Genomic DNA, 23,047 nt, shown 5'->3' with positions numbered 1-23,047 from the left:
CAAAACTAAAAGAAAAAGAAGAAGATCGATTCTGTGGATTGTTTTGGTTCATACACGCCTGTGTGAGGAGGTGGTTTACATTAAAAAAAAACTACTTTCGCAGTGAATTCAGAAGTATATGATTGAATGTTTTCTCTCGGTGTTGGTACATTCCTGTGGAAACATCACAGTGACGCGAAATGAAACTTAAGGAGTTGGAAAGCTGCTTGCAGCAGGTGGACACGTTTGAAGAGCCTAAAATCCTCCTGGAGCAGTATCCAACCAGCCCTCACATTGCAGGTGAGGTGGTTAGCATCAGAACAGGGGCTCGCAGGCTCCACACCTGAAAATAATAACAACGTTTGCCCTTTTTCCCCGCAGCATGCATGCTGTACACGATCCACAGCTCGTTTGACGACATTGAGGGTAAACTGGTGGCAGATCTGGGCTGTGGCTGTGGAGTCCTCAGCATCGGGGCTGCCATGCTGGACGCAGGGTGAGGGAAAGATCTCCTGTAACAGTCCTTGTTGTTGAGCAGCTTTCTGACCTCTCTGTTCTCTGCAGCTTATGCGTTGGTTTTGACATTGATGAAGACGCGCTGGAGATATTCAGAAGGAATGCAGAAGAATTTGAGCTCTCCAACGTGGATCTGCTCCAGTGTGATTTATGCCACCTCGAAGTTGAGACTTATGCCCAAAGGTTTGACACTGTTATAATGAATCCACCGTTTGGTACAAAACACAACCAAGGTGAGATTAATTTGACAAAGAAGCTACTGATAGCTAATTATGCCTTTATTAATTAGAAATTGACTTTAACTGGGGTCAATATGATGCTAATTCAAAGTATTCGCTTTCCCTTTATTTAGATTTTTTGGCACATGTAAATGCTAGATATGCTACAAATATAATAATAATATATAATATAATAATTTATATAATAATATGACAAAGATAACTAGTATAAATACAAAAAGCTGTTTTCTATTAATGATCACACCTATTCTGGCAAAAAATCTAAACCCACCTGCCTCTACATACAAAAGTAATCACCCCCTTTGTTAAATCATTAATTAACTGTAATTTACTACAGTTTGTGGACATTTGAATTAAGTTTCACTTCCCACACCCAGACCTGTAGAACCATTTCCAGATACAACCTGTCTGACAACACGAAGAAGGATATGGGAACACAACACACCATGTCCCGATCTTAATGAAATTCAAGAATAGATGGGAAACAAAGTCATCTAAATTTATCAGTCTGGAAAGAATTACAAAGCACTTTCTGAGGCTTTGGGACTCAAGTGAACCATGGTGAGAGCCATCATTCCATAAATGCAAGAAGATGGAACAGTATTGAAGTTTTCCAGAAGTGGCCTGCCTTCTATAATTACTCCAGCAATGATTTATGACCAATTCAGGACATCACAAAATGACATAGAACAACATTGCCTCAGTTATGGTCAGTGTTCAACAATAAGACAGAGACTGGGCAAAAATGGCATCCACGGAAGATCTGCAAAATGAAAACCACTGCTGACTAAAAAAAGAGCACAAAGTGTTGTCTTTCATTTGCCAAAGAACGTCCTGATGAGCCCAGGACGTTTGGGCAAATATTATGGGAACTATTTTGGTACATCTGGCATAAAACTAACACAGCATTTCACAAAAAGACAATCATAACGAAAGTCAAATATGGTGGTGGTCTGGGTCTACATTGCTGCTTCATTTCCTGGGCGACTTCCCACAACCGACAGAACCATATATTCATCTTATTACTTAAAAATCACAAAGGACAATGTTCAGATATTAGTTCATGACCTCAATCTCATGATCACTTGGGTTATGCAGCAGGACAATGAACCAAAGCACACCAGCAGGTCTACCTCTGAGAGGCTCAAATAAACCAAACAAACGTTTGTGAGTGGCTTAGTTAAAGTCTAGACTTAAATCCGGTTAAGGTGCTGTGAAATCATCTTAAACAGACCATTCATGCTAAAAAATAAAAAAAATTCTGCAAGATTCTTCCATGGAGATGTAAAAGACTTATCCCGGTTACTGCAAATGCATGATGGCAGTTGTTGACTCATCAAGGGTGGGACAATTAGTTATGTTTAGGGGTATTTTCTTTTTCACACTTGGCCAGGTTGGTTTGGAAAGCTTGATTTCCTTAATAAATAAAATCATTTGTAAACAGCATTTTGTATCCAGGCAGGTTGTCTTTGTCTGATATTAAAATTTACTTATGATCTGAAACATTAGAGTGAAGTAAAAACAGACTGTAGAAATCAGTCAAATACTTTGTGACAGCCACAGTAGACCACGGTAAAGATAACCTATTTAAATCATGAGTACATTTATTATTCTTAAACCCTGACAAAGTTATTACTACTTTGAGGCCAAAACCTAATTTTTCCTGCTTGTTTTTACAATCCTTCTCAGCTCAGACAGTAATCAGTAACTCAATAGTTACTAAAGTCAATAGTTAATTTACCTTGCATTTCTGATTACTTTACACATACATAAGATAATTATTTGATTACTTGTTGTGGAAACATGTAGAAAGTATGTAATATGAACATGTCATAACAAGAAATTCACTGTTCTTTTAACCTGAAGGTTCTTCCATTTTATTGTCAGATTTGGGGCTGCACATTTATATTGCAAACATCACAATATTAATATGTTAAATATTAATATCGCAGGGGATGTTTAAAATGCAATATTTCTTGGCCATTTTACATATATAGTGAGTCTGTCCTATATAAGAGCCTGATATCGATGCTCGGCTGTTTTCCTTTGTCTTTGAAGTGAGGGGAATGGATGTCTTAGATGGAGACTGGCCAAAAATTTGAAAACTATCCACAAATGTCAGAGTTTAAACAGCTGCCAGTCTGTTCAGTAAACAGGAAAGCAATCCCATACAAGCCAAAGCTACAGCATGGCGGAGGAACCGTTATGGTTTGGAGTTGCTGTGCATTCTCAGGGTATTGGCAGCTTGCAATCACTGACTTACCTAACCCCGTTTAAAGAATATAAAATGAATATCTGAAAGCTGAAATACAAATGAACTCTTTGGCCTTGATTATCTTTAGCAATTAAAAGGAATGGCCTTAAAAAGAAGGAAAAAGGCATTCCAGGGTTCCGAAATGTTTTAAAATGCTTGTTTTGCATTTTAACGAGACCAAGGGAAACAGCAGTTTGAAGGCCAAATATAAGGCCTGAAAAGCTGTGAAAGGGTATTGTTTTTTTTGTGTGTTTTTTTTTAGATATAGAAAATTAAGAGGAGTAAAGTTTGGGAAATCAGACATTTTTCCATCCTAATTTTTTTTTTTTCTGTACATCTCCAGTAGAACAAATATGAAAACATTTGAATATGTTGTAGCAACTCATCAGAAATTTCTACTCCTGGAAAAAACTGGAAAGTTTTTTTTTTTTCTAAAAGTCTTTTTCTTGACAAGAATAATTTTCTTGTCAGTTCATTTATTGGAGCAATTGTTAGCATTTAGGTGTCAAAGCCAACCAGTTTACTTTTGTATCACATGCTTCCAACTAACGGTTTTATTTTAATACTGTATTTTGACTCCATGTCCTGTAGAAATCAGTGTGTCCTTATCCTAGTAAAATCAATGACACGATGTACTGTTTATTCAAGGGATGGACATGAAGTTCCTCCGCGCTGCTTTAACTATGTCAAAGACAGCGGTGTACTCACTTCATAAAACATCAACACGAGAGGTAAGTCTCTGCTCTGGGCCCATTCGGCGCTCTGCACATTAATACTTGATTTTGGTCCTAATTTAAGCCAGCTGACATGTAATAGTTAAGCCCAGAATTATTCATACCCCTTGAAGATTTTCAATTTTCAATTAGAAGTTTGTCTAATAGGAAACAGGACACACATTTCTCTAAAGATGACAGTGTAAAACTAGTTCATTTAAATATATATATTTTCTAAAAAAATATATACCATCTATTATTACCAATAATAAATGGTACAATCTTTATTTGCCTTACAGCAATCAAACCCTTATAATTGTTGACCAGCTTTTTCCCCATTGATATTTTGATGAGGTTGGAACACCTGCTTGCCATCACCCCAATCTTCAAGTCCCTCCAGATTCTGTCGGGGTTGAGACTCTGGCTGGGCCACTCAAAAAATAATTTGGTAGTCAGAAATAACGTTAGGAAAAGTAAAATAATTACTTTAAAAATCTGAGTCTGCCAGTGGTATGATGTAACTTAAATTTGGGCTCAAGTGCATTTTAAAAGGCTGCATAATTAGTTTGCTTCTTAGCCAATATACAGGTCCTTCTCAAAATATTAGCATATTGTGATAAAGTTCATTATTTTCCATAATGTAATGATGAAAATTTAACATTCATATATTTTAGATTCATTGCACACTAACTGAAATATTTCAGGTCTTTTATTGTCTTAATATGGATGATTTTGGCATACAGCTCATGAAAACCCAAAATTCCTATCTCACAAAATTAGCATATTTCATCCGACCAATAAAAGAAAAGTGTTTTTAATACAAAAAACGTCAACCTTCAAATAATCATGTACAGTTATGCACTCAATACTTGGTCGGGAATCCTTTTGCAGAAATGACTGCTTCAATGCGGCGTGGCATGGAGGCAATCAGCCTGTGGCACTGCTGAGGTCTTATGGAGGCCCAGGATGCTTCGATAGCGGCCTTTAGCTCATCCAGAGTGTTGGGTCTTGAGTCTCTCAACGTTCTCTTCACAATATCCCACAGATTCTCTATGGGGTTCAGGTCAGGAGAGTTGGCAGGCCAATTGAGCACAGTGATACCATGGTCAGTAAACCATTTACCAGTGGTTTTGTCACTGTGAGCAGGTGCCAGGTCGTGCTGAAAAATGAAATCTTCATCTCCATAAAGCTTTTCAGCAGATGGAAGCATGAAGTGCTCCAAAATCTCCTGATAGCTAGCTGCATTGACCCTGCCCTTGATAAAACACAGTGGACCAACACCAGCAGCTGACACGGCACCCCAGACCATCACTGACTGTGGGTACTTGACACTGGACTTCTGGCATTTCCTTCTCCCCAGTCTTCGGCACCTTGATTTCCGAATGACATGCAGAATTTACTTTCATCCGAAAAAAGTACTTTGGATAACTGATAGTACTGGATAGTACTGAGCAACAGTCCAGTGCTGCTTCTCTGTAGCCCAGGTCAGGCGCTTCTGCCGCTGTTTCTGGTTCAAAAGTGGCTTGATCTGGGGAATGCGGCACCTGTAGCCCATTTCCTGCACACCCCTGTGCACGGTGGCTCTGGATGTTTCTACTCCAGACTCAGTCCACTGCTTCCGCAGGTCCCCCAAGGTCTGGAATCGGTCCTTCTCCACAATCTTCCTCAGGGTCCGGTCACCTCTTCTCGTTGTGCAGCGTTTTCTGACACACGTTTTCCTTCCCACTGAGGTGCCTTGATACAGCACTCTGGGAACAGCCTATTCGTACAGAAATGTCTTTCTGTGTCTTACCCTCTTGCTTGAGGGTGTCAATAGTGGCCTTCTGGACAGCAGTCAGGTCGGCAGTCTTACCCATGATTGGGGTTTTGAGTGATGAACCAGGCTGGGAGTTTTAAAGGCCTCAGGAATCTTTTGCAGGTGTTTAGAGTTAACTCGTTGATTCAGATGATTAGGTTCATAGCTCGTTTAGAGACCCTTTTAATGATATGCTAATTTTGTGAGATAGGAATTTTGGGTTTTCATGAGCTGTATGCCAAAATCATCCGTATGAAGACAATAAAAGACCTGAAATATTTCAGTTAGTGTGCAATGAATCTAAAATATATGAATGTTAAATTTTCATCATGACATTATGGAAAATAATGAACTTTATCACAATATGCTAATATTTTGAGAAGGACCTGTACACTCTCACATTGCCATTTTTGTCCCTTTTTAAAAAAATATGGATATGCAACAACTGACAATGCAAACTTAGAAAATGATTAGGATGAGAAATGCCCAGCTCCAATAAAATCCAAATCAGACAGACTGAGGGGACATTGGCATTTATGACAGAGCTGTTTGAGACTCCATTTCACTAAATCAGTTTAGAGACCCAAAAAAAGCTCTGCAGACTTAAGTTCAAACTGGAGTATTTTCACTCTTCTGATACGATGCAAAGATGCTTGACCTGATTCATTTTATAATTACAGCACATACAAAAGAAGGCTAATGACTGGGGAGTGAAGATGGAAGTCATTGCAGGTTAGTGAGATGGGTAGTTTAATCCTTTCTATCACAGGAATACTAAATACTGATCATGTACTTCGTTTACAGAACTGAGATACGATTTGCCAGCTTCCTACAAGTTCCACAAGAAGAAGTCGGTGGGTACATTACCGATGTAGCATGTTTTTCAAATTCAAAACAGATTTTTAAACATTTTGCTATTGGCATATGCAAATCTAAAAAAACATCACATATTTGCATCACTAAATGAAGGAAATCTCAAAAAGGCACACGGATTCTAGATGTCACTCAGGCCTAACAAAAAATATTCAGGAGAAATTAAATGTCAGAGTTAAGTTGATTGTGCTAAAATTAAAACATCAAATAAGCAAAAATAAACATACAAATAATGACACGAGAGGCACAAAATATAAGAGCTTAAAAAGCTGAAAACTGATGCCACATTTTCCAAATGTTTTTTCAGGTCGACATCCAGGTGGACTTCCTTCGATTCTCCAAAGCCTGATTTTTTATTTTTATTTTTTTTACTGGAATGGGTTTCAAGTTGCCTCTGCATTTCTCACCATTTGTAATAAACGTGTTCGCTAAAGAAAAACTCTGGACGTCGTCTCCTCATTACGATCCGTTTTCAGTTTTGGAAACTTTTGCTGGAGGACCCTCAGCATCTTCAAGCTCTCTTTTTGAGGCTGGAGGTGCTGTAAGAAAAAGCAGCAAACAGATAATCATCTGAACATGTTTAAGAGATTCAGGAAGCTGCCGCAGAGAATATGGAGTGCCATGGAAAGCATTTATATTTGTGACTTTTACTTTGTATTTTTCTGTTTATTGGGATTTTATGTGACAGACCAACACTTTGTAGCACAACGGTTAATTGGAAAGAAAAATCTACATACTCGAACGCTTTTTTTTTTTTTTGCAGAAAGATCTTAAGTGTGGTGGTCATTTGTATTCAGCCCCATTTACTTTGATACCTCCAAATAAAATGCATTGCCTTCAGTAGTCTCATTTAGTGAATTGAGTCAAACTCTGTGTGTGTGTGTGTTCTTGTACTTGTTGCTGAGTGGGAACCATTTTTCGTATTTTTATTGCAAAGTGAGGACATTTTCCTGGTCCTCACTTTTTCAAATTCTGTTCTTGGGACAGGGGTTAGGTTTAGGACTAGGGTATGAATTGAGTTATGGTTAGGGTTAGGGTTAGGTATTAACTGGTTAGGGTCAGGGTTAGGCAGTAAAAATCAAGGAAAATGAATGTAAGTCAATGGAAGTAACCAAAAAGTCCTCATAAAGATAGTAAAACACGGATGTGTGTGTGTAAATCCAGCTGATCTGTGAGGTTGGTTAGAGAACATCAGTGAACAAAAGGCATCATTAAGACCAAGGAGCACAAACAGGTCAGAGTTGGGTTATAAGCCACTGTCCCCAGATTTGGACATCTCAGATAGTCCTGTTCATCCATCCTATGAAAAAGGAAAGCATATGGCATAACTGCAAACCTATCAAAGCACGAGGATCCATCTAAACTGACAGGGTGGACAAATACAGCAGCAATCACAGAAGCTAGCCAAGAGGCCCGTGGCAACTCTGGAGGGGCTGTGGAGATCCACAGCAACAAAGTGTGGTCTTTATAGAAAAACAGCAAGAAGAAAGCAACTGTTTAACAAACATCCAGCCAGAGGTTACGATCAACCGGTTTAGATTAAAATATTCGTGTTAGAACGACCTGGTCAATGTCGAGACCACAGAGCTTGAAGATTGCAAAGAAAAATGGGAAAAAGTGTTCAGTTTGTAGATGTGCAGCTAGTAGAGACATACCCCATAAGAGATGAAGCTGCAATTGTGAAAGGTGGTTCTCAAAAGTATTTATCAAAGCCTGGCACAGCTGTGTGAGGACTTGAACACATCAAACTGTGCCATCTGGAGATCATTAAACCCTAATGGTAAATATGTCAGACTGCATGGCTTGTTGCTGCAACAAACTCTCCCCAAACAGATCCACTCAAGATGTCACTTCATCAATGGACAGCAAATCACAGCGTTGCAGTGGTGTTATCAGCGCTGAAAAGGAAAAGAAGAGGGAATACAGACAGCAGTGGAAGCGCTCATGGCTGAAGACAGCAGTCACACTAGAAAATATTCCCAGAAAATACCAGACACTGGCCTGATGTTTGGTGCATCTTGAGTCTGGAGAAAGCAGCAGTGTTTGTCACACTTAGCAACCACAGATCATCATTTTAAACTCACAATGAGAGATTTTGGGTAAGACGATAAATTGCACGGTGTACAAAAGCACAGATATCTGTTAAAAAAGTTAAAGCATTGATCTGTTAAAGCATGCAATAAAACAGAAGAAAATGTTGGGCTCCAATATGACAAAAGACATAAAAAAGGTAGGGATATTTTTGCAAGGCTCAGTAAACCTCAGGATGTTAAACTTACCTTCCTCACCCTCATCATCATCCTCATTATCACTATCAAATTTTGTTTTCTTTCCCTGGAAATGAGTTCTGCCTTGATCTCTGCCACCTCTTCCCCTTCGGCCTCCTCTTCCTCTGCCGCCTGATCTTCCTCTTCCACCTATTTTTTTTTTTAAATCAGACAGGAAACTTCATCACTAAAGTGCAGAGTATCTTTGCTACTACTGATCCAAAATGTGATGCCTGAAGATAAAAACGTACCTCTGCCTTTTGATCGACTGTACGATTCCTGTTGAGCTTCGATAATCTTCTTCAGTACCTCTTTCTCCTCGTCTCCCTCGAGTACCTGCCATGTGACGCTGCTGCCCTTCATTTTCAGTTCCCCTCCGCTTGCCTCTTTGGCTTTCTCAAAGGCTTCTTTTGCGTTCCCATCAAAAAGAAGCGCACCCTGGATGGACGCAATAAGTAAAAATATGTCTCTTGCTCCCTTTAAGATTTTATTTGTAGGGAGATCCGGGTAAAAATCCACAACTTTTACAAATTTCTGAGTAATTTGCATTAAACAAAATATAAAATAATAAAGTTCTGGCAAATATTTCTATAGCGGACAGGCTTTTAATATGTAATATGCAAAAACAAGGAACTCTAAGCAAGGAAGTAAGTAGGCATGAAGGAGAACCAAAAGATGGAAAGAAAGGAACAACAAGATCGGAAGAAAGTTAGGAAACAAGAAAGGAAAGGAGGTAAGACACAAGGACGCATGAGGACACAAACAGAAAGGAAGACACTAGGAAGAAAAGAGGGAAAGAAGAAAGAAGGGGAGGATTAAAGTGAAGATAGACAAGGACACAAAGAAGGGAAGAAACAAGGAAGGAAGAAAGAACAGACACAAGCAGGTAAGAAAGGTCATAGTAGGAATGCAGGAGAGGAGAGCATAATATTTAAACAATGGGAGAGAGAATTAAGTCTGGAAATACAAATATTTTTCAAACTCCTATTTCCATAATTTTCCGGACTGTGCATACAGGTCCTTCTCAAAAAATTAGCATATTGTGATAAAGTTCATTATTTTCCATAATGTAATGATGAAAATTTAACATTCATATATTTTAGATTCATTGCACACTAACTGAAATATTTCAGGTCTTTTATTGTCTTAATATAGATGATTTTGGCATACAGCTCATGAAAACCCAAAAGTCCTATCTCACACAATTAGCATATTTCATCCGACCAATAAAAGAAAAGTGTTTTTAATACAAAAAACGTCAACCTTCAAATAATCATGTACAGTTATGCACTCAATACTTGGTCGGGAATCCTTTGGCAGAAATGACTGCTTCAATGCGGCGTGGCATGGAGGCAATCAGCCTGTGGCACTGCTGAGGTCTTATGGAGGCCCAGGATGCTTCGATAGCGGCCTTTAGCTCATCCAGAGTGTTGGGTCTTGAGTCTCTCAACGTTCTCTTCACAATATCCCACAGATTCTCTATGGGGTTCAGGTCAGGAGAGTTGGCAAGGCCAATTGAGCACAGTGATACCATGGTCAGTAAACCTATTTACCAGTGGTTTTGGCACTGTGAGCAGGTGCCAGGTCGTGCTGAAAAATGAAATCTTCATCTCCATAAAGCTTTTCAGCAGATGGAAGCATGAAGTGCTCCAAAATCTCCTGATAGCTAGCTGCATTGACCCTGCCCTTGATAAAACACAGTGGACCAACACCAGCAGCTGACACGGCACCCCAGACCATCACTGACTGTGGGTACTTGACACTGGACTTCTGGCATTTTGGCATTTCCTTCTCCCCAGTCTTCCTCCAGACTCTGGCACCTTGATTTCCGAATGACATGCAGAATTTGCTTTCATCCGAAAAAAGTACTTTGGACCACTGAGCAACAGTCCAGTGCTGCTTCTCTGTAGCCCAGGTCTGGGGAATGCGGCACCTGTAGCCCATTTCCTGCACACGCCTGTGCACAGTGGCTCTGGATGTTTCTACTCCAGACTCAGTCCACTGCTTCCGCAGGTCCCCCAAGGTCTGGAATCGGCCCTTCTCCACAATCTTCCTCAGGGTCCGGTCACCTCTTCTCGTTGTGCAGCGTTTTCTGCCACACTTTTTCCTTCCACAGACTTCCCACTGAGGTGCCTTGATACAGCACTCTGGGAACAGCCTATTCAGTTCAGAAATTTCTTTCTGTGTCTTACCCTCTTGCTTGAGGGTGTCAATAGTGGCCTTCTGGACAGCAGTCAGGTCGGCAGTCTTACCCATGATTGGGGTTTTGAGTGATGAACCAGGCTGGGAGTTTTAAAGGCCTCAGGAATCTTTTGCAGGTGTTTAGAGTTAACTCGTTGATTCAGATGATTAGGTTCATAGCTCGTTTAGAGACCCTTTTAATGATATGCTAATTTTGTGAGATAGGAATTTTGGGTTTTCATGAGCTGTATGCCAAAATCATCCGTATTAAGACAATAAAAGACCTGAAATATTTCAGTTATTGTGCAATGAATCTAAAATATATGAATGTTAAATTTTCATCATGACATTATGGAAAATAATGAACTTTATCACAATATGCTAATATTTTGAGAAGGACCTGTACACCCTTGGAGATAACATACCTCTTTGGCTCCTCTTGTAAAGTCGACCCACTTTATCTTTCCATGCCCAGAGAACAATGCATGGAAGTCCTCTCTTGAAACATCTTGAAGCTCTCCAGAGAACTTCAACAAACATCCTGTCTGTTCATCCAGGAGCAAACCCTGCAAATCATTTTTATCCAATTAAACGTCTCAATAAAACAACCTAAAAGCAGCAACAAAGCTGAATGTGAACAGGGTTAGGTAACCTTACCATTTCCTTTTCCTCAGCGTGTTTCTGCTGCTGCTCCTTGCTCCTGTAAAATGTTTATATAAGGCGGGTAAGTCATTTCTAACAATGTTTCTGATAGAGAAAGCCACATCTTGTGAACTCACTGTCTTGCTTTAGCTTTTGTCTGTGCTTTGAAGTTTTTTCTCTCTTCTGCCTTCTTTGCATGGTAGGCTTCTCTGGGAGAAATGACAAAACAATCCAATGATAATGGGGACATTCAGTGCTTTTGAGCACTTTTAACCTGCCTTTCTTAATCTGGAAAAGTCTCCAATTTGATTTTAGCATTTTGCCAGGTCTGGATAAGGATGGGGGGAAAAACTGGAGCATGCAAGACTTACATTTTCTCAAAGATAAACATCGAAATTACAAAAACTACACTGACAAATCTACCAGTGTTCTTTTCTATTACTACCATACAAATACAGATGAATCTCAAATTAGACTACAATGGAAAAGTTAACTTAGTCAGAGATCAATAAAAACAGATTTGTTTAATACAGAAATGTTATTTCATGCTTTACAGAATCAAGGTAAGGTCATTGACATGACAGGTCAGGGGGAGGGCAAGTCACAAAAGATTACTGCTATAGTTGCCGGCTCTTCACAGAGTGTTGTATGCATATTAAAAAGAAAGTTGAGTGGTAGGAAAAACTGGTTGTAAAAGATGCACAAGCAACAGGGATAACCTCAGTCTCGAGATGATCTTGAAGCAAAGCAAAGAGTTTGGGAGAAATTCACAAGGTGTGGGATGCTGGAGTCAGTGCTTCAAGATTCACCAAACACAGAGACGTCGCTTTGACAATGTCAGCCATTAGTTGTTTTTTTTAATGCTATAAACTTTAAGGTTCCCGTACCACGAATCAATACTAAAAGTTAAGATCCATTCAGTACAAAACTGATCAAACCACCACTGAGAAGCAATAGAGCTTACCTCGACAACACGAGCATCTCATTGTCTTTGAAAGATTTTATGTCGGAGCGTTCCAAGAACTGCTTCGATGATTCTTCCGTTTCAAAGCAGATGAACACGGATCCCTGCAAAAGGTAGAAATATTTATATAGTCTTCCAAACATTTAACCACTAAATAAAACTGTAAATGATGCCTTTTGTCTACCTTGAACTGCCGATGCACGTTTTTCCTCATCTGAATATTCTCTATGTTGGCTTTACCGTTCAGCCACTCCAGAATGTCATCAAGAGTTGTTTCAAGAGGAAAACCTTTCTGGAAAAGAAAAAGCAGCATTTACAACAACACTGGAGATAAAGAAAATAAAATCTTTAACAATTACCATCTTAAAGAACTCTAGCCATGTCACTTCTTTAAAAATAAAACAAAATCCTGTAACTTCCCGATGCTCAGGAACAAAACTCAACTCTACATAATGAGGCTATGATGAACTAGTACCAATCTATAATCACAGTTCCTACATAGTTTGCTACACATTCCAGACTTTTTCAAACACAACTAAGCTCTCAGGTCTTTTTGTTTATTGTAAAATATAAAATACTGAAGATATCTCCAAAATGGACTGGCTTTAAAATGGAATCTGCAAAAAAACTGTAACAAAGGAAGGAAGAGAAGAAGAGAGGACACAAGGGAAGAGTACAGGAAAGGAGAGGAGGAGACAAGGAACAAAAAAGGATGTAAGAAAGAAAGGAAAGTAGAGCACAAACAAGGAAGTAAGGGCTCAAGGAAGGAACAAAGCAAACAAAAAACAAAGGACGGAGGACAAAGAAAGGAATGTCACATCAAAGGAAAACGAATGACACTAGGAACAAAGTAAGGTAGGAGGACATGGTAAGAAGATGGAAAGGACACAAGGGAGGGAGGAAGAATGGAGTGAAGTAGGGAAATATTGAATAAAAGGAAGGACATAAGGAAAGACAAATAATAATAATAATAATTTAAGGAAAGTAAGGAGGACAGAAAGAAGGTAGAGCAAGGATAGAAGAAAAGACAAAAGGAATGGCACAACAGATGGGGGGGGAAGGAAGATAAGTAACATGGGAGGAACGAAGGTCACAAAGAATCAAGGACTGAATGAAATACTTTTACAGATATTTTTCTATTCTCCGTTTTTTCCATATTTGTACCTTGAAAATATAGAAATTAAATTCCATACTTTTCCAGACTGTAGGAATCCTGTGGATTTATTACATCTGCAGCAGGCTGCTACAGTGAGCTGTTTGTAGATTTGACTTATAAATAGTATATCTAATGCAGATGGTACCATAGCATCTTGAATTAAATAAACATGTTTATGAAACTTACAATATAGACAGATCTGTGTTTGACTGCGTCTTTGTAGTCATCATTCTGTTCTGGTAAGGGTTTATCTGGAGACCTCCTTATTTTTGTCTTGTCCTCACTGATCTCCAGGAGGCCCGTCTTTGATTTTTGGAGAGCTGAAATGACGACGCTGGTCTCCGTAGTTAAAGATTTCAGTCTAAAAGAAGAGGAGTAAGTAAGTTTCTCTTATTCATAAAGTCTTTAAGTTGTTCAGACAGTTATAAGTTGTTCAGCTTAAGACAGTGGTTGTGGTGATGAAGCTATTAAAATAATCCAAACTGCAAGACTGTTTTAGTCCTGACTGCAGCCGTCTCTCCTCAGAAGCTCAAGAACATGGAAGCCAGCGTCAAATGTGTTAGTTGGGCATTTCCATGAACAGAGATTCAGTCACTACACCTCTACAAAGACTTCCTCAAGGATTCACTGAGGCTAAACTAGAGGTTATTGTTTCAAAGGGTAACCAGAAACCAAACCAACCTGTTGAATTTAAGCATGGTCTCCAAAGTCACCCAGCCGTCATCGAGCTGCAGCTGCTCTTTGAGAAACTTGTCTCTTGGGAGATTGTGATCCCCAAAGTAATACTAGGTGAAAATAAGACACGTTTAGAGCTGAATATAAAAATAAAATCATTACTGATGAGAGAAGTACATGTTTAAGTCTTGATTACCTCTACTTGACGAGCCACTTTAATCTCAATGGGAGACATCTCTTCCTGGTTTTCTGCCATCCTTCTTCTCTGCAGAAATCAGTAATGCTGACAATTAGCGCATCCCACTCTATAGAAAATCTCTGACAAACACAGGCACGGCTGACGTAACACTGCTGCTTAAAGGCATACAGTGTGGTTAAATCTGTCCTCTCACATAGCTTATCAGCAATCCTTTGAGAGCATACAAATAAAATTACAAATGCAAATCTTCCAAGCTTTTCAACCAGCCTAAACACAATTTTGTGTTTCATCATTTATAGTGATCTTATGCCTCATATGGTTGCTTTTCTGTGCTACAGTTTTGTGAGACAAACCTATTTCCCTCCTGGGATTATTAAGATATCTATTTATATAGTTTTAAATTCATGGTCCTTCTAAGTCTGAGAAAAGGAGAATCATTTTTGATTGAATAAAAAAAAAAAAAAAATTTCTAGGACAAACTAAGAATTTTCAGTAACAATTACCAACCTTTAACAATAATAGGTTGTTGTAACTTATCACCGAGTTGTGGAACTGTATAAAATTCACATTCTTTAGCAACCCCGGATATGACACCTTTATGAACCCGAAATCAAGACTCAAATGATGAACAAAAGCTTCCTCATATATACCAAAGAGAAAACGGAACAACTGAATGGGTAAACAGGTGGATGGAAGAACTGACAAAAGGATGCACGGATTGAGGGACAAAAATGCATATACCTATCCAAGTCTGATTGGGTATGCAGACTGCACACAACCCTCTATAGCAGTTCCCAAATATTGCCTCCATGCAGTGCATTGCGATACTGATGTTGCACTAAGGATTGTGATTTGATATTAATTGCAGCTCTAATGCTCCTAATACTGTTTCTACAAAATAACAAAACTCAAAACAGCTGCACTGGTGGGATCAGTACTGAGAAAAAAAACAAATGTAATCAAACCCTCTTAAAAAGCTACAAATGTCTACATTCTAATATTTCTGTATAATTTAATGCTGATTTGTACAGAAATACCGAATTTCTATCCATTGTCAATTTAGTAAATGCAATTGGATTAACTCATTTATCAGCCTTTTTTTTAATTATTTGTTTCAGACTCTATCGTGTGTTTATGGAGAGCTGTGCTTCTTATGAGCTTCTCGCAAACAGTAAATTGCATTTATCAAGCCTGTATGCTGTTGTTTATTTGAATTGCACACGTCATAGTACATTGCTACATTTATTAAGAATTGGGCATAAAGGATCAAAAAGCACCTTTAGGAGGTGAAAATGTCTTGGACAACTGTCCCCAGTCTGACATAATATGGAAGTAGCCAGTTTGTCAGATGATCGTTCAGATAGCCTGTGGTGGCTAACCATCTTGCTAGCTTTGCTTTCATTCAGCAAGTTTGGATTTTCAAACCAAACATTTCAGGCTTTTAAGGCACACAACGTGATTTGGTTGACAGAACATGTTTACATTATAGTGGGGGCTTATTTTACTACAACAAACAAAACAAACTTTGGTCAAGAAGGTTATCTCAGCATCCACATCTGCAAGCTTCTAGCAGCAGCATGCTGTTCACAAACGCACTGCATTAAAACCTCCTGTCCTAAAGTTTATAGACTAGTAGTCGTTAATACGAGCAGCTCACTAGAGCCGTTCCGGCCCAAATAAAGTGAAATACTTACGTTATGTTTAGAGTAAGCAAACCGCACTTTAAGCTCTTAAAACCAGGAGTCTTCACTGCTCTGCACACACGTTGTTAAAATGCGTGTTACGGAAACTGCCGAGGGTCAAAAAGCGTCGCAGCGCATTTCTTTCCTGTTTCAAACGTTGTAATACAGTGTAAAGCCAGCAGGCGGCAGTGTAATCCGGACTAACCGGTATCTCAAAAAAATTTACAAGACAAACAGATTTAATTTATATCTAATTATACTGAATCTAAGTTGATCCAAATATATTTCAGAACATTCCAGTCCATTCCAAAACAATATGGCCATATAGTTAGATTCAGATCCAACTGCAGACAGTCCAATTCCATTGCATTTATAATATAAAACAATCAAAGTCTTAAAGACCATTTGGTAGAAATGTATGTCTGAGAAGCCTGGTCAGTTGCAATGAATTGTTGACATTTCAGCATTCTCCCTGTCCACGCATGAATGTGATGACTGTGGAAAACAAATCAATTCTACTGTTTGTTTGCATCTATTACAAATATTACCAATCTCTCATAAAAACTTTGTTAGAAGTAGTTTACAGTTTAAAATTTACAATCATCTTTAAATTTAAGATTGAGCTCTGGAGAGGGTGTCTAAATCAACACTTTAGAAGCCTCTGTGCTGTATGAGATACATGCTACAAATTTAAATGTAGGATTTACCAATTACGGTAAATGGTAAATGGCCTGCACTTGTATAGCGTTTCATCAAGTCAGAACACTCGAACGTATGCTACAATCAGTTATCCACCCATTCATACACACATTCACACACTGAAAGTGGTAAGCTATATTGTAGCCACAGCCGCCATGAGGCAGACTGACAGAAGTGGGGCTGCCATACAATCGGGTCTACCGGGCCCTATAACCAACATCAGCAGGTAAGGCAGGTGAAGTGTCTTGCCCATGGACACGTGGGTTTGAACCGGCAACCCACCGGTTACATGACGAGCCCCTACTACCTGAGTTTCTATAGATCTATTTGGAAATATATAATATTAATATACGCTTCAAAACACTAGGAGATTAAATAATGAAATTTAATTAAAAACTGAAGAAAACATCTTTTAAAACTCTAAAGCTTTTCATTAGCTCAAAAATTTTATTCTATTTGAACAATCTGCATTTGTTCTCATGGATCAGAATATATTTGTAAACATGTATTTCAATCTATTGTTATACTAGCAATTGGGTCTGGGATGGAGTAACTGGGTGTGAAATTTATTTATTTACTTTTTCATTTTGGCTATTCCCTTCCTTCTTCATTTGTTGATGCTTACTTCTAAATATTCTTAAATACATCACATTTGGTTAAAAAACAGATCCAAAATATAGCTGCAAACCTACCACACAACAGCTGAAAATGAAAAATAAATAAATAAATAAACTAAGGTGTCCGTCTGTACATGGTGGGTTTTGCGTCGAGGAGAAATGTACTGAAGGTTAACAGGAAATCACCCGTTCACACAGAAATTCCCAGTTCATGAGAGTGAAGTCATTTATTTAGTTAAGTTACAGTGTAAGTGCAGTTCTGCTATTATAAATGAATTTCTGCCAAAATTTTTAAAAACATTTAAAAACTCATTAAATCTTTCTAAGAGTCTGAAAAGACAACTGCAATGCTCATAAAGAGACCCCTGAGTTCATCAGTTTGGCAAATGTACCCAGAATGCCTGACAGATCCTTTTGTTATCTAGAAACCTTTGCACACTCTTGTGAAAGCTGTGAATAGACAGTTCCATTCATTTTGTACAAATAACACCAAAATGTGGTAAAGGTCAGTGGACGCTATGGACACAAACACATCCATGGGACCTGGTGGGGGTGGGAAGAGTCCCCACTATCTCCCACGAGTCCAGCTCAGGGTCATATTTCTCAATGCTCTGTAAATAAGTCCCCTTCGAGTAGGAGTACCCCCCTGTGACAAAAATACACCCATTTATCACCACAGCTTCACACTCCATCCTCCTCTCCTTCATCACTGATATGGGCCGCCATTCGTCGCGCTCTGGGTCAAAGCAATCCGCGACGGTTGTCTGTCCGCCGACCAAATACAGCTTGTTGTTGAGAGACACAGAACAAAGGCCATACTCTGGAAACAGTAGGTTAAAACACAGGACATCAGCTCTGAGCGAATTAATGCTTCTTTTTTGTCCCGGTCTATTATTTGTACCTGGATGTGGGCTTATTGTTATGATGCTCCACCCATTCACATCTGGCCTGTACACTTGGACTTTCTCATAGGTGCAGCTTCCTCTGTACCCATAATGGCCACCGGTCACGTAGATTTTTTCTCCCATTACGCTTGCAGTAGCGTTTCCAACACCTTGAAAAGCAAACAGGGACTATAAGGATCAATTGAGCTCATGTCTATCTGTCTAAAAAGTTGATGACCTAAGCTTCTGTTGTTTGATTTTTCTGGCTGGATCAGTTTTGTCTTTTTTCTCTAAAAGATTCTGAGGTAAAAGTGAAGCTTTGTGACTTTTAGATGTCCAGCTGTAAGTTTACTTTGTTGTTACACTGCCCTGCAAAAGTATATACACTCCTTGAACTTTTTCACATTACTTTGGATTTTATACAATAACCCAACACCGAGCATCACATAAATTGTGAAGTGGAAGGAAAATTACACGTTAAATTCACAGTTATTGCGAATAAAAACCAGAAAATGTTGGTATGGTTTGTATTCAGTCCCCTTTACTCTAATACCCCTAAATAAATTCCAATGTGAACTACTTCTTTAAGATCTCGCCCAAATTGGATAAAAAAGTCTACCTGTGTATTCTGTGAAGGCCTCAGAGGTTTGCTGGAGAACATTAGTCAACAGACAGCATGATGAAGACCAAGAAACATACCAGAAAGGTCAGGGCCAAGGTTGTGAAGAAGTTTAAAGCCAGATTAGGTTATTAAACAATATCCCAAACTTTCTATGGTCTGAAAGTGTATGAGAATATGGCACAGCTGCAAACCTACCAAAAAACGTCAATTTACCTAAACTGAGAGGCTGGGCAAGGAGAACATAAAATGTTCAGTCTACAGTTTGTCATAAACCATGTAGGGGGCATAGCAGAGACGTCAGTGAAAGTGGTCAGGTTAGTTGCTTTGGACTATATCCAAAGCATAACGCGTGGCAGAAAACTAACACTGTACTTCACCCTGAACCCACCATAACCAGTGTGACACATGGTGGTGGCATCATCATGCTGTGGGGATGGTTTTCCTTAGACAGGGAAGCTGATCATAGATGGGCAGAAAAGGTAGGTGTAGCTGCAGGGCTAATTCTGCTGGGGGCAGTTCACCTTCCAGCAGGAAAAACCGTGCATGTGTTAGAAGGGCCCAGTCAAAGTCCAGACCTAAATCCAATTGAGAATATGTTGCAATACCTGTAAATTAGGTACTTAATGTCAGCCTCAAAGCTATAATTGGAGTCAAAGGTGGTTAAACAAGGTATTGACAAAGAGGGTTTGAAAACGAATTCAAATCCCATTTTTCTGATTATTTTTTTTAGGAAACTTTGAAATTATTGAATATTTTCCATCCACGTCACAATTATACATTAATTTGTGTTGGTCCGTCACATAAAATTTCAATAAAATACATGACAGTTTTGTTGCTGTTATGTGATAAAATGTGAAAAAGTTTTAGGGTTATGTTTGGAAGGCACTACATGGGATTTGTTGTCTATTTTGACCTTAGTGACCCTTTATTCATTTGGGATTCAACAGCAAAGATTTTCCGATATCTAGTGGTTTGTGTAATAAAGTGCAGACTTCTTATGAAATTCGTATTTGTAAAGGTCTTTAGTAATCCAAATTGAATGCAATGCATTTGAGATTTATCCCAGTATGTGATATAAAATGTTGTACCTTGGATCATTTTGGCCACTGGAAACCATCTCTTTTTCAAAGGATCATAAAATTCAGACTCTTGCTCTGGAGCTCCTCCTCTGTAGCCTCCGATGGTGTAAACACAGCCATGTAGAGCCACTGAGCAGTGGTAGTACCTGGCAGTAATCATGGGACAACCTTCTGTCCATTCATCATAGTCACAGTTATAAATTGAAACAGTGTCCAGGGCCTCAACTGTGTTAGTCCTGTAGCCACCGGTCACATAGATGTTTGCACCGAGCAGGCTGATGCTGTAGCTCTCTCTTCCAGGGTCAGGCATGTCTTTCCCCTGCACCCAGGTGTTGCTGACAGGATCCCAGATGTGCACCTCACACAAAGGGTGCCAGTAGTATCCTCCAATGATGTACATACTGGGGGATATTTTTCTGCCTGCAGGGATCTCCTTGCCATTTGACCTCAAAGCCTGAACGATCATGGATTTTAACTTCCCATCATTTTTCCTCAAGTATTGCCTGTGCACCTCCAAAGAAGCACTGAAGTAAATGTCATCTAGACCCAGACGGATGGAGTGCAGCAGGTCTGACACCCAGTGAACACGACCTTCCAAGTCATGGGATACCCACCTGACCACACCCTCTATCAGTGCTTCATCTCCCTGCACGGTGAGGCTCGAAGCAGCCAGAACAGACCTAACCTTCTCATGGCTCAACTCCAGGAACTCTTCCTGCTCCATGAGCTCCGCGAACCTGCTCAGCATCACTCTGCGGGCCTCTCTCTCCAGCCTGGCGCACTGGTGGAGCTCAGCAAATGTGTGCATGCCCAAGCAGTTGTCCACGTCCAGGAGGCGGATGAGGAACTCCTCGCAGGCCTGCTTGACGCTGCTAAACTGCAGGAGGTCCGCAGCCTCCAGCAGGCTCTGCACGTTGCTCTCGGTGATGCGCACCCGGGCCATGTAGACGTAGTCCAGCAGGGCGCCCAGGACCTCGCAGTCCACCCCGCTCAGTTTAATGACGCTGTCGGTCCTCTCCCTCATGTCGGCCGTGAACATAACTTTGAAATAGGAGCTTCGGGCCGCCAGCAGCGCTCTGTGGCAGTGGAACACCTGAGCGGACTCGCCACACTGCAGGGTCACGTCGGTAAACAGGCCGCGGATGTAGAAATGCCTGAGAGCCTCCAGGAGCTCTGCAGGATGCTCCCCGTCACAGAAGTCATATGTGTAGATCTCGTTTTTATGCGACATTATAGCTAGGAAAAAAAGGAAAATGCAAAAAATGTTTTTATTTAAAATGCCCTAAAAGTGGGCGTACCCTATCTATTGCCATGGATGTTTGTTCCCTGCCGACACTCCGCAAAGCGCTCCTCTCCAAAAACACATGAACCTCAATTTAGCTCAGGACTGTCGCAGGCAGCTCGATCCTATTTTGGTATTTGTGTGCAGCAGGAGCAGGAGCCACCCCCTCCTCCTCCTTTCTGCGCTCTAGTGTCCAGGTCCTTGACAAAACCGGCCAGGCGCTCGCAGGAATCACCCTGCACCGTTATTTTCCTCTCAGAGCCTAAATATAACCGCGGCCCACGGTCTCGTGACGCGCATTAGCACCAACCACGCAGGCGGAGATCCACGCACAGAATACAAATCAGATACAAATGAGCAGCGCCTTTTCAAATCGCACCAGAGGAGCCGCTGACCTGCGTGGCCCATTCATGATTTACCCCACCAAGTCTTCCCGTTGCCATGGTAATCTCAATGCGGTATTCCACTGTGACGGAGGCTTTGACCTAATCCTGACCTGGATTAACGGGACAAAAATGCTTCGTATTCCCTGCAGGAGAAAATTTCACACAAGATTAGACAATAATATTTATATATCCTTTGGACCTTACTAAATTATGACCCACTATGATTTATAACGAGCGTAACAAGATTCGACGCAAAATTAAGTGGTTCCATAAGTAGAAAAATGCCGTACCTGCTTCATCTCTAAGAAGCACCTTGGTGAGCTTTGATTGCTATTGTCAGCTATAAATCAGACTTTTTATACTGGACAGTATTATTATTTTTATTATCATTTTTATTACTGGTAGTTTCTCATATTGGATTGTAAGTGGTATGACTTTTGTACAAAGAAGACTTGTTTTGTTCAAATTGAACTTTTTGTCTTAATTTGCACTAAACCCCTTTTTGGATCAGCCGATTTTGTAATATTTATGACTTAGTGTCTTGGAGTGGTTCAGACAGGAGTCCTGACATTAATAATCTTTTTTATTTGACAGAGAGGAAAATGATGGCAGGGAGGCCTTCCAACCTCAAAGACTTTGAGCTTATCACAAAAGATCAATCTTCAAAATAGCAGATTAGCAATTTTTAAAAAGGGGTTGATTGCTGGGGCACTAGATGGCTCAGTTAGTAGAACAGGTGCACCATGATCAGAGACTATATCCTTTGCCACGGTTGTCCTGGGTTTCATTCCCAATCTCGGGCCATTTGATGCATGTCTTCCCCAACTCTCTCTTCACCGTCTTTCCTGTCAAATTACAGTTCAATAAAGGCCACTACTGCCTACAACATAATAAAAATTATAATTTTGGGCTTAACTTAAAATGCTCTCATCTGACCACCGTCTTCTACATGTTTTCTGTGTTTCCCATGTGGCCTGTGGAAAAGTGGCCATACTTGCAAAAACCACTTTTGTGCGTGTCCCATGGAAAAAGGAAAACAACCCAACATTTCTGTTATTTTCCATTATTCTCAATACTTAAAGTTCAAGAATTCTCAGTCAGTTTTTTAGCTCAGGCTTTAAATATGAAACCTGCACAAACCATAAACGGAAAGGAAGGATGAACGCATAGATGGATGTTTCAGAGAAAGGGACAAAGTCCGTAAAATCTAATATTTTTGCAGGTTCTATTTTATCTTTTAATATTTGTACATATCTGAAAAATACTTAAATGATTTATTACTTTAAAAAAAACAACTAAATCATAGGAACCCTGTTATTGGTAGATTTAATTGTATTGTATTT

The 23,047-nt window shown here is 39.7% G+C and overlaps 3 protein-coding genes across 3 annotated transcripts; 1 reads left to right on the top strand and 2 right to left on the bottom strand.

Moving 5' to 3' along the window:
• Nucleotides 1–7,218, top strand: mettl5 (methyltransferase 5, N6-adenosine). The gene is made up of 7 exons (XM_047370291.1): nucleotides 1–279; nucleotides 361–475; nucleotides 544–728; nucleotides 3,637–3,719; nucleotides 6,177–6,228; nucleotides 6,301–6,350; nucleotides 6,677–7,218. Exons 1-7 carry the CDS (start codon nucleotides 180–182, stop codon nucleotides 6,716–6,718), a joined length of 627 nt encoding a protein of 208 aa, XP_047226247.1. The 5' UTR covers nucleotides 1–179; the 3' UTR covers nucleotides 6,719–7,218.
• ssb (small RNA binding exonuclease protection factor La) lies at nucleotides 6,230–16,293 on the bottom strand. The gene is made up of 12 exons (XM_047370276.1): nucleotides 16,148–16,293; nucleotides 14,451–14,519; nucleotides 14,261–14,364; nucleotides 13,766–13,940; nucleotides 12,608–12,715; nucleotides 12,424–12,527; nucleotides 11,597–11,668; nucleotides 11,475–11,517; nucleotides 11,243–11,383; nucleotides 8,888–9,074; nucleotides 8,649–8,786; nucleotides 6,230–6,908 (listed from the first exon to the last, which is right to left on the bottom strand). Exons 2-12 carry the CDS (start codon nucleotides 14,508–14,510, stop codon nucleotides 6,829–6,831), a joined length of 1,212 nt encoding a protein of 403 aa, XP_047226232.1. The 5' UTR covers nucleotides 14,511–14,519; nucleotides 16,148–16,293; the 3' UTR covers nucleotides 6,230–6,828.
• A 1,359-nt stretch (nucleotides 16,294–17,652) lies between these two features.
• On the bottom strand, nucleotides 17,653–21,723 carry klhl23 (kelch-like family member 23). Its single transcript, XM_047370269.1, has 3 exons — nucleotides 20,046–21,723; nucleotides 18,353–18,505; nucleotides 17,653–18,271 (listed from the first exon to the last, which is right to left on the bottom strand). Exons 1-3 carry the CDS (start codon nucleotides 21,265–21,267, stop codon nucleotides 17,958–17,960), a joined length of 1,689 nt encoding a protein of 562 aa, XP_047226225.1. The 5' UTR covers nucleotides 21,268–21,723; the 3' UTR covers nucleotides 17,653–17,957.
• Nucleotides 21,724–23,047: the final 1,324 nt, after the last annotated feature.

The sequence above is a fragment of the Girardinichthys multiradiatus genome, chromosome 7, assembly GCF_021462225.1.
Source record: "Girardinichthys multiradiatus isolate DD_20200921_A chromosome 7, DD_fGirMul_XY1, whole genome shotgun sequence".
In the NCBI taxonomy this organism is placed as follows: Eukaryota; Metazoa; Chordata; class Actinopteri; order Cyprinodontiformes; family Goodeidae; genus Girardinichthys; species Girardinichthys multiradiatus.
Note: the sequence above shows the minus strand (reverse complement) of the source record. Positions and strands in the feature narration are given on the sequence as shown.